The sequence below is a fragment of the Myotis brandtii genome, unplaced genomic scaffold, assembly GCF_000412655.1.
Source record: "Myotis brandtii unplaced genomic scaffold, ASM41265v1 scaffold573, whole genome shotgun sequence".
NCBI classification, from domain to species: domain Eukaryota; kingdom Metazoa; phylum Chordata; class Mammalia; order Chiroptera; family Vespertilionidae; genus Myotis; species Myotis brandtii.
Window position 1 is genome coordinate 2,540,209 of NW_005370145.1, and position 11,853 is coordinate 2,552,061.

The following is an 11,853-nucleotide window of genomic DNA, read 5'->3' on the forward strand; positions in this document are numbered from 1 at the left end:
TCCCAATGCTTGATGATCTCAGGGTCATATGGTCCAGTTTCTGCATTTTGGGGAGCTGCCCAAAACACACTTTCCTCTGACACTTCAAAGTCTGATAACTGCCAAGCTGCTCATGTTTGTTTTGAGGAAGCGTAAGATTAGAATGGTCAAAAATAGTCCTACTTCCCTTTTCCTAGAAACCCTGGTTACCTATTCAACCAGAACACCCCTCCCGAGCCCGCGGAGGGCCAGGGTGCCAGGGAGCGTGACCACACTGCCTTCTCTGCTGCTCCCTCTCACCACAGCTGGCTCTCCTGCCACCGGGACCCTCCGAGTGGAGCTCAATCAGCAGCCCTATGAGTGGTCCTGGGGGTGGGGTGAGGCGGCCATCAGCCGAGGGAAGAGAGAAGCCAAGACTGAGCCCCCAATAGGTTTCAGGTTCTGCCTTGGCACACACATCTATGATTCCTACCAAGCCTAACTCTCCGTTTCTAACCTTTGTTCCTCGTGGCAGTTTCCCGGGGGAGTCATGCCAAGGGCAGAGCTGTTAGCTGGCTTTGCTCTGCCATGCCTAGGCCCGCAGGCCTGCAACAGGTCTGCTCAGCTGGCTGGAGTAACCTGCCACTCCTCCTTCACCCTGCAGTCAGCATCCCGGGATCCTGGAGTCACTGCGAAGGCCCGGGAAGTCCCTAATAGCTGGGGGCATGGAAGTGCGGTCCCACCTCAACTCGGAGATGCACACGGAACCTGCTATCTGCTAGAATAAACCATCCATAAGTAGCCCCAGCATTTCCCAAGGAACATGCCAAGACTCAGGCAGTGCGATAATGCGGGTGAGAGCAGGAGGCGCGGTGGGGAAGTCAGGGAGGCGTCGATCTTGCGGTGCCTGCCTGGGAACTCCTGCGTCATTTAGTAATTCAGACCCCAAGACAGCGCGCACAGCTCGAGCGCTCAACCTGATTCAAACTAGCTGCTGACCACAACCTTTCTCCATCCTAATTTGAGGTTTGGTTCAGCAAACACGCCCGAGTGGCTGTAAGGGTCCGAGGAGGACCCCAGCCTTGAAGGGCAGGCTTCCCCATCCAGGCTCAGACCCCTGCCCCCCAGCACTGTGGGGAGAGCCGTCTCTCAGGTCAGCTTCTGAAGAAAATAAAAACCAGGAGGTGGCGGAGGGAGGAGAAAGCCTGGTTCTGGGAGAGACAGAAGCCCAGGGCTGGCGCAGGCCACTCCTGAGCGGGACTCACCATTGGTGGTCGTGTTGACATAGTAACGCCGGCCCTGGGGGGACAGGTAGCTCTGCCAGCCGGGGGGCAGCACGACGCTCTGGCTCTCCTCTCCCGGCGGAGGGGGGACCATCCCAGGCTTCTGTGGAGGAGGAAAGGAAAGGTCACACACGTCTGGCATCTTTGCAGCCGTTTTTCAACCAGGAAGTCAGGGCAGATGAAGTCACCCTGGAACAGCTCGACATTGAGGATGTGTGGCCCACAGGCCTCCCTAAGGGAGGTCACAGGCCTCGCTTGTGTGATTTTGGCGGTTGTCTGAGCGGGAGGTGTGAGGAGCGCCTGCTGTCTCAGAGCCACTGCAGGAGAGACAGGTTCCCCCCGAGGACAGAGGGAAGTGCCGCTCAGCTAACACTGGGCTTTCTCCTCTGTTAGCCCCTAGAAAGCCACCCTCGGGGGTGAGGCACTTTCACGGGGTGGGAGGTGCCGCTCCCCGCACTCCCGTGTGGACTCTGCAGCCTGACATCCCAGGGAGCACTGAGCACAGCTGAGCACAGCCGCAGACGAGGCCAGGGCCCGCTGGAGAAGTGACCAGAGCCATCAATGCAAGCCTCGGCAGAGCGAGCTGGGAAACCTACAACAATGCCATGAATCGAAGAGCGAGGTGGGTTTTCTCCAAGTGCCCAAATCACCCCGCGAGGAGAACTGGAGTCTGAGACAACCCAGGATATCCTTTCACCACATGCACTTATCTGCAGCTTAATTCTCGTAACCACACGCACGGAGCTTTTCCTAAAATAATCAGAGAGCAATACAGAGAATAGAGAGAAACTAGTAGAGACACAGATGCTACAGCAGGTGCTTCCCAGTGGGATTATGGGCAGTTTGTCTCCCCTTCTTTTTGCTTAACTCTTCCATCTAGATTTTCTTCAATAAACGCAAAAATAAAAGTTATTAGCTCTGGCCAGTGGTACTCAGTGGTTAGAGCGTCGGCCTAGTCACCAAAGGGTCACAGGTTCGATTCCTGGTCAAGAGGCGCATGGAGCTTTTCCTAAAATAATCAGAGAGCAATAGAGAGAACAGAGAGAAACGAGGTAGAGACATAGATGCTACAGCAGGTGCTTCCCGGTGGGATTATGGGCAGTATGTCTCCCCTTCTTTTTGCTTAACTCTTCCATCTAGATTTTCTTCAATAAACGCAAAAATAAAAGTTATTAACTCTGGCCAGTGGTGCTCAGTGGTTAGAGCGTCGGCCTAGTCACCAAAGGGTCACAGGTTCGATTCCTGGTCAAGAGCATGTACCTGAGTTGCAGGTCTGCTCCCCGCCCTTGGTCAGGGCACGTGTGGGAGGCAACCAGTCTTTCTCACATCAATGTTCCTCTCTTTCTCTCTCTCTTCCTCTCTTTCTCTCTCCCTCCCTTCCACTCTCTCTGAAAAGCAATGGAGAAAATATCCCCAGGTGAGGATTAACAACAAAAAAATAAATAAAACTTGTTAGTTAAAGAACACTTAAACATAAGAGAAGGGCCCAAATTAGCTCACATAATTTCTGTGCCTTGCGGAGAAATAAATGGATAAAGACCGAATTCTAGACACAGCAGGACAGGAGCCATGATTTTCTCAGCGAAGCTGGACCCTGTCCAGAAATATTAAAACTAACCGGCTCCTAAATGTCACCGGCATCCCCCAGCCATGCCTACGAGGCGGTTTTGGGTCACTGATGACCACGGCTTAATAGCTGGCAAGTGAGCAATACAGACACGGCTCCCAAACTGCTGAGCTTTCTGCAGACTGCAGAGCCCGCACTTCCGTTTCCTGGGGAGCCCTGCACGACGTCGGTGGGGATCGGGGATCAGATCAATCCCAGCTGCTCCAGGGACTGCGAGTGAGCACGGCTCCCCCTGGTCCTCCCTGTATGTTTCATTATGAAGTTTCACAATTTATTTAAAAACCTTCCCCTGTGCCCCGAACACTCTGTCTCCCACACCTGTTGACCCGCAGCGCCTCTGTGGCTTCCAGACCGCCAGGCCAGAGGGGTGGGCCGCCGCCGGGCAGGCAGCCTCCTCGCCGGCACAGCATGTCCGCTGAGCCCCAGCACACACCTGGGCACGCTTACCTGGGCCTCCAGACACTGCTCGGGCCTCTCCAGGTTGGAAGACGGTCAAAATATATGCAAGACAAATAGCCTGAGGATGAGTACAGTGAGAGTGTGAGTGTGCGTGTCTCTGTGTGAGTGTGTGTGTGTGTGTGTGTGTGTGTGAGAGAGAGAGAGAGAGAGAGAGAGAGAGAGAGAGAGAGAGAAATACCCACAGTACAGGAGACACACATGTTGGCTCTGTAGGGTTGGGAGTAAACAGGAACAGGGAGGTCAGGGGGCTTGACCGAAGAAAGAAATGGTCTAGAACTAAGTTGCTTCTGCCTGCGGCACAGCATCTAAGGGAAGACCGGACGGGGGCTTGTCGGGTAAGCTGGGAGGAAGTGGGAAATTGTGAAAGAGAATGCATTCCGCAAGGGCAGAGACTGACGGGGCAGAGACTGGCACGGGCAGAACGAGGCTGCAGGGACCCAGAGAAGAGAGAGAGAGAGAGAGAGAGAGAGAGAGAGAGAAAGACCCAGCAGCAAAGTGAACCCACCCTCGGACTTAGCCACTGAGCAGCCCGGGGCCCAGGGAAATGACACACCGGCCGCCCTACTTCGGCATCTGTGAGACAGGGACGATGTTAGCCCAGCTGAGGCACACACTGTGGAGACCGACAGTGAGAAACTCCGAGCCTGGGAAAGTGCCTGTCACCAAGAATACTCAGGAAATGGGGGTCTCCAGGGGAAGGGGGGCCGTCTGGATGCGAGTGAGACCTCTGCCTACTGTGGCGTGAAGTTCGCCCCACCCTCCCCATCACTGCGTCTAACATGCCACCAGTAACAGTCACTTCCCCCAGCTTTTTGTTTCCAAGACGACCGGCTTAACACGGGCCTGCTGGGGCGGTCACCACGTGAAGACGCCGCTGCTGGGTTCGGGGGAAAGGGCGGGCAGCGAGGAGGACTCCCCTTAGCTGGGCTGCTGGAGTGAGAGAGGACCAAGCCTCTGACCCTGTGTCCCACCTGGGAACAACCCCCAGCCCAAATCCACAAGAGCACGTGCTTTTCTCTTATTTACATAAATAAGTGTGTGGGGTCAGAAGCTCCGGTTGACATCTGAGGACACTGATGACCAGGGGGGGTGCCATACTGCCCCGAGGCCTCCCCATCTGGGACATGTGGGACCCACCACCCTGCACGCTATGGAAAGTGCCTGCCGGGGAGGCACCCCCAATACTGAGCCAGGAAGGGCCAGGGGTGCTGAGTGGGGGGAGGAGGGCACCCAGGCCAATTTCCTAATTTGGCCAACGTGGTAAAGGTGGTATCCACACCCCCCTCTGAAACAGCCAGGGGTCCCCGCTCTGCCCGCCAGGTGACAGTGCTCCGCCTCCATCCCCCAAGGCCCCCAGCACTGCCTCTCCCTCTTCCAGAAGGAAGTTATCCTGTTGGCTGGATTGCAGCAGCCAGGAGCCAAAAGATGTGGAGACAACGGGCACACCCCCCTCCCCCCAGAGAAGTGAAGCAGCGCCCAGACACCTGTACACCCTGTTCCACATTATCCGCAATCACCAAAGGGTGGAAACAAGGCAAGTGGCCATTAACCGATGAACGGAGAAACGCACTGTGATGATGTAACCGCACAAACAACAACAACGCTCAGCCATTAAAAGGAATGAAGTGCCGATGCACGCTGCAGCATGGGTGAGCCCTGAAATCATGCATGGGAAATGAGCTAGACACAGCAGGCCAAGTTCTGGGATGATTCATTTATATCAAATGTCCAGAACAGGAAAACCCATAGACAGAAAGCAGAGCAGGGGTGGCCAGGGGCTGCAGGGGTGCGGAGGGGGGCAGGGTCTCCCTTTTTGTTTGATGAAAACGTTTTGGAACTAGACAGTGGCAGCGGTTGCACAAAACTGTGACTGTTCTAAATGTCACTGATGATACAGTTTATGTGAGGTGTATTTTACCACAATAAAAACGATTTTAGAAAGTGGTAGACGAGGCAGGAGTCGGCCTCCCAATCTGCAGGCTCTTGTTTAAGAGGCCAAACCCCCAGCCTTCCCTCCCCCCTCGTGGCGGTGGAGGCGCAGGCTCCTGGGAGGGCGGCCCCAGAGCCACCGAGAGGATACAGCGGAGCAGCTACCCGATAATTAAGGTCTCTGCCAACTTACTCTTCTAATTAGTTTCCTTCCAAGTTAAAGCCTTCCCTTCCCTTCCTTAGTCCTCTGGCTTCTCCCCTTCCATTCTGTCAGCTCTTTCCCATGGGAACAGGCACGGAAAGCAGGGGTAGTGCGGGTCCTACCACAAGGAGCAGGGGCAGAGGGAGTGGAGTGGGCAGAGATGAGGATGCTTTGCTCAGCCCGGGGATTCTTTTTTTTTTTTAAATATATTTTATTGATTTTTTTACAGAGAGGAAGGGAGAGAGATAGAGAGTTAGAAACATCAATGAGAGAGAAACATCGATCAGCTGCCTCCTGCACACTCCCTACTGGGGATGTGCCCGCAATCCAGGTACATGCCCTTGACCGGAATTGAACCTGGGACCTTTCAGTCCGAAGGCCGACGCTCTATCCACTGAGCCAAACCGTTTTTGGCAGCCCGGGGAGTCCCAGGACGGCTCTGTGGGAGTCAGAAAATGCCGCCTCTTCCCCTGGATGGGCCGTCCCCAGGGGGCAAGGCTGGGTCTCGGCCTCCCTAGGCTCCTCACCTGGGTCCCCTTGTTCAGTGAACAGCCTGCCCAGGTACATATGGAAACCCATCCTCTGAAAGTCTGAATTAAACAGGATCTTCTGCCCCCACAATGGATGCATGTGTACGCACACACGCACCCTATTTTATCAGAAGGTTTTGAGACCACTTCAGAACTCTAGTCTAATAGGTACTCAAGAAATGTCTGGCCCGGCCGGTGTGGCTCAGTTGGTTGGCCTCACCCCATACACCAAGAGGTCGCCGGTTCGATTCCTGGTCGAGCCTGGGTTGTGGGCTCCATCCCCAGTAGAGGGCATGTAGGAGGCAGGCTATTGATGTTTCTATCTCTCTCTCCCTCTCCCTTTCTCGCTCTCTAAAATCAATACACATACATACACACACACACATTAGTATATTTTAAAGGAAGGCCTTCACTCAGACCCCATTTCTGCCATTGGCAATGGCTTTGATCACTTGCCACAAGTCTCTAAGTGAGCCAAGGACTGGGGCACTTAGCGCTAATCTTTACAACAAGCCTGGCACATACATGCCATTTTTTCCATTTTAAAATGAGAAATCTAGGGTTCAGAGAATTTAATAACGTGCCCCATGTTGTGCAGCTAATTAAATGATAAAACCAAACTTTAAAATAGTAGCTTTGTTCTAGATGCTGCCATCCAGCTCCCTGAATCCAGGCTACTCCCAGTCCATCTCCCCAGAATCACCCCCATTTCTTCACCTGACCACCTGGCATCTAGCTCCCGCCCAAGGAGGATGACAATTCGGCCCTGACGCTCCTGCCGGTCCCACCTCTGAGTGTGCACGTGCCTTCCCAGGAGACGTGCAGAAATATCACCACCCACATCCGAGCAGTCACGTTCCCCAGCTGCAGGCTGGCTTCCCTGTCTCATTATTTAAGTCAACACATCGAAAGAAACTGTCCTTTTAATGATGGCTATGGACTCCCCCTGGGGGGAGAGGGGGGTAGCCTGCAAGCAAAGAGAAGTCACCCAGAAATGAAAAGAAATCACCCTACAGCAGTGTTTCTCAAAGTGTGGTCCCCGGGGCCAACCGTCATTCCCTGGGATGTGGGTTAAAGTGCAGATTCCAGAGCCCTGATCCAACCACCAAAACCTGGAGCCTAGAAGGCCACCTTTGAACATGCATCCTAGGGGAGCCTACGGTCACTGACCTCGGAAGAGACTGGTTTGCAGCTTTAGAGGCGCAACTAAGAGAAAGCCTTGCTGCTGGAATGGAAACTGGGAGCAGAACATTTTAATAAGCACAATTTATGAAAAGACAGTGTTTAGCTACATGGCTACTTATGCATGAAAAAAGTCCTATCCCCTCGTCCAAACCTTTCAAATAGGTTCTTTTCAGAGAGATTCAATCTTGCCCCTGCAGCCTCCCATCTGTGCAACCCCCACACTTAGCTCCTCACAGCCTCTGCAAGTTCAACCCGGGACACCTGCCCCTCAGGAGGTTTCCGGGAGCACCGGATGCTTACCTTTGGCAGGTGTGAGCAAACGCTACCTGGCGATGTTAACGGGTGGTCGTCAGACACTTGATTTAGCAGCCAGATCAGACCGTTTTGAGGTCCCCCATTCCACGTCTTCTCACACCCCAAACCCAGAAGCAAGAGAAGCTCTAAAGAAAGTCATACCCACTGGGCTCCACACCCCCACTCCCAGATCTATATATAACATGTCTGAAGTTGTCTGCCTAACAAGCCACTTTCTGGCAGACCCGTTGCCATGGCAATGACTGCTAATGAGCCCGGTGCCGTGATTGGCAGCGCTCGAAGGCTGCTCCATAAAGGACTCGCCAGCAAGTTCTCCCTTCCACAGCCACACGGCCAGCTGGACACCCAGAACCGGCCAGGGCAGGCTGGGTGGGCCTGGAAGGCCTCAGCCCCTGGGAGCCGGTTGGTTACTAGTGACCCTGAGGGGTCCCAGACCCAGCGCCAGGAGTGGCTCCACCGTCTCTCACAGGGAGTCACCCAGTTAATGACAGGGGCTGCGAGGGAGCCGCCACGAAGACCAAGGAGAGTCAGGCCTACTCCACACCTTTCTGCGGGACACCGATTGAGGGTGGAGCGACGCCTACACAGAGCTGGGAACCGCTACCCAAGGAAGGGCCATCTCCTCAGGCTACAGGTTAAGACACAAAGCATGAAGCAGGGCCGCACCTCCCACAGCGATGCCCAGCCTCAGGGTGCCTCTCCCCTGCCTCAGAGGCGAAAGTCCTGTTCTCTCCAGCTCTGGAGCCTTTCCATTCAGAGAGAGCGGCTCACAGCAAATGGCTGGGGGGGAGGTAGGGCACCATGGCAATGGCACAGTGCATCCTGGGAAGCATATCCCTGCAGGTGGTGTCACAGGCTGGTGGGGAGAGGATGGATGCTGGCAGCATCTTCATGCTCTTCTAAGGGTGAGAGATTTGGAGACCTGGCCAGAGGGAGGAGAAGAAGCCACACAACAGAGAAGCAGACTGTAAATTCAAGAAGGCAGGGCCACCTCGATCTTATTCCTAGTCTTAGTCTCCACATAGAGACTATTGGACCGCTGGGTGGACGGATGGATGGAAGCTGGGACTGTGGTAGTAACTGGCCTTTAAACGGGTTTAAAGAAGCGATCTCACCAAACAAGTAGACAGGGAATGGCCGTCCCAGCAACGTGCGTGCCCCACTGTGAACAAATCCCAGCTCTGGGGGGGTGAGGGGGGCGGTGTCTGACTGAATGGTTATCCAACATGGAATACAGGAAGCCTTACACTGTGATGTCACTGGCACCCATGACAAGAGGTGGGCACCAGTGCCATGGGAGTTTCCTCCCAGCACCCACAGCGCTGCCAGCCATGGGCCTGAGGCCGAACTTTTTTGAGCCTGCAGACATGTCGAGCTCCCGGGAGTCTCAGGGAGGCTCCAGCCACCCTGCCTATCCATCTGCAAGCCAATCAACTCGGATCTGAGTTGGGCCTGTTGTCAGGACTGGGCAGGGAGAGGACACAGAACAATACACTCTATTTTCTGATCCTAAAGAGGAATGGAGTGATCTGGTTACCCAGGAATTTTGATGAACACAATTACAGTGAAGCCCATGCAAGGCCGCAGGAAGTCAGCCCTCCCAGGACAGCCCGCTAAGCTGCCAGACGAGGTCTGCAGAGGGGCAAGGATCCAGGAAGAGTTTGCGAACGACTCTGGGAATTGCAAGGAAGAGTTGGGCGGCTGCTCTTGGTGCAGAAGCCATTCCACGAGCTGAAGTGTGTGAGGGACACACAGCAGAGGGTGGGAAGGAAGCGATCCTGTAGGAAGTGGCTTCCACGCCGGCTTTACACACACTCCTGCGCGAGCGCTTAATCCTCCGACACTGGAGGAAAGAGGTTTTATTATCATTGCACCTGCCATACAGATACAAGAGAGAAGGGCCGATTAACAGGGTCCCAAAGGGGACAGAGTAGAAATGAAGACGTCTGGCAGTCAGCAAACTCCTCGGACGGAACTGGCTGTGGCTTTAGCTGGTGGCATCTGCCCAGTGGGACCACATAGCATGACGGATCTGAGAGACGCCCACTTCAGAGCCTCAGCTTTGGCCAAACAGCAGGATTGTGCCACCGAATATCACGGTCACTCCTGCCGATGACGGGGGTTTGGAGCAGGTGCCCGGAGGCCTCATGGCTGTTTAAGGCCACTCAGGGGAAGGGGGTTCCCACAGGTGCTCCCAAAATACAAACAGCTCCAGGGGTCACCTGGGAAGCTGCGGCTGCTTCCTCACCTTGGCCTGCGAGGGCTTGGGGAACCCCAGAGAAAGGCCCTACGTTTTGCTGCATGTCTAAGGCCCGTCTGATCCTGAAGTTTTGCAGCTTGAAGGGCAAGGCGGTCCCTTCGGCCTGTGCCCACTTCCGAGTGAATTTGCCCACACCTGTGATTGACAGGCCTTCTACCCAATCATTCAACTTCCTCATGGCTGCCCGGGAAGGCTGGTCCCTCTCCTCCCACCCCTTCCCGGCAGATACACATCGCATGGCCCCTGGGAGCCTACCTGCTCCTCGGGCCGCAGAAGCATCGTGGAAGCACGCAGGCCGGGGCACAGAAACCGTGTCCCCGACTCCACGCTGTGATTTAAGGCCTGTGCCTCTCTGGCCATTTCCTCATCGGTAAAACCGGGGACGCCTGACCTCAAACACCGGGATTCCGCCACCTTCGGACCGTCTTTCGTCACAGAGACCAAAGCCACCACAGGGGAAATGGCAAGACATTTAAAGGACAAGCGCAAGTGTACAAAAGCAGCAGCCGCACACGCAAAAGAGGTGACCCAGACCTGACAGGAACATCAATGTCCGTAACCCATGACTTTGTTTTTTGTGACACGTTTCCCCCAAACTCTTGGGGGCCGGCGATGGTTGTATGTAGTCAACCAAATCTGCTCAGCTGGAGGAAGCAACGCTGTCCGAGACGCCAGTGAAGACCGAACAGGAATGGAAGGCATTGAACACAGGCCCCAGCCGAGACACTGACCGCGGCGGTACCGCTAAGAGCTGCCTTGCCGCCAGCCACGGCTCTGGCCTCTGGGACTGAAACGTCCCCTCTGTCCCAGGAAGGAGCGGGGCTGGAGCTCGGTGCCTTCTGTCGCCCTGAGGAATCTCCAAATGCCTCCCAGACGCTCTCCGCCAGTTTATGTCCCTAGAGAATGCCTTTGAAGGACATTTTGGGGTTCGGCCACCATTGGTCGCCAACAGCAGGTCACCTCCCTAGGAAGCTCCTCGTAGCGTGAGGGCCCCTCCAGGTGATTCCTGGGCCAATTTCTTTGCAGACAGAAAGCCTGGGAACAGTTGCCAACACTTGGTTCGGGGTGGGGAGGGGGGCTGTGGAGAGGGGACAGGAGAAAAAGAACTACTAGTGAAGCCCTTCCCAGCCTTCCTTTCATATTAAGATGCAAAACCCCATCATGCCCTATGCCATGTTTCTGACGCTTTCTAACCTTGCTACACCTCTGAAGAAAACCCTGTAACCGAGTTTATCAAACATCCCGTTTCATTCAAAACTGACTGAAGAAGGAAAGTGAAGAGGGAGCTGAAAGTTGCTAGCTCAGCTGTCATAGGCGGGACCGCGCAGAGCGGCCTGCCGGGAACTCCAAGGCCCAGTGAGCGGCTGCCGCCCACCGAGGCCCTGGGGGCAAGGGCAGGCTTCCTCTGGGGCCGGTGCCCTTTAGAAAGGCGCTGAGCTCATTAGGGCACCGGGGTGGCTGATGGGGCTGCAATCCCGCTGCCCAGCTCTGTGGCCGCCCCGGGGCGGGCGGAGGGCACCAAGGAAAACCAGAGCACATGTCTTCTCAGCCAGACACACGCATGCCTGTGCGCCAGGTGATGCCAGCCAAGACTTCTGACTGCAGACCCGGCCCCAGCGAGGCCTAGCTGGTTCTGAGCCACACACACACCAGAGGGAGACTGAGGCTGACGCTGGAACAGTTTCCCCAAGTCAGTGCCATCCCTTCCAACCCAACTCAGCTGCACGTTTGGGCCTCTGCCGGGGGTGGGCTTAGAACCAGACGTGGTGAGCGCGAGGCCTTGCTCCCAAGCTCGGGACCCCCGCTCTGTGACCCGCACGAGACTGCGAGGGCTGGGCTGGGCTGTCTTGCTGTCAGATCTTGAGCAACCCACCCCATTTCTGCGGCTTGGCCTCAATTTCCTCATCTTGAAAATACAGAAGTTGGACCAGATGGTTTCCAGGCAAAGTCACATTCAAGGGTAGACACGGGATTCAGAGGCATCAGCCTGTCCCTGGAGCACTGCCCAGGCCCGAACGCCGGGGACCTGCCTCCCCGCCCGGGTGCCGGGCTTCCACCGCTCGCCGGGGTGAGTGTGGTGAGTCCTCTGACCCCTGGGCCCACGT

General features: G+C 55.5%; 1 protein-coding gene across 5 annotated transcripts in view; it reads right to left on the reverse strand.

The window, feature by feature from the left end:
* The window catches only part of GAS7 (growth arrest-specific 7), a 208,312-nt gene that overhangs the window by 77,006 nt on the left and 119,453 nt on the right, over positions 1–11,853 (reverse strand). For 4 of the 5 annotated variants that reach the window (XM_005878809.2, XM_005878811.2, XM_005878805.2 and 1 more), the window contains exon 2: positions 1,224–1,344. In XM_005878809.2, the coding sequence (XP_005878871.1) occupies positions 1,224–1,335 (112 nt within the window). In that variant the 5' untranslated portion in view covers positions 1,336–1,344. Of the gene's footprint in view, positions 1–1,223; positions 1,345–7,473; positions 7,613–11,853 lie in introns of those variants that run through there. The other variant, XM_005878808.2, reaches the window with a different exon arrangement.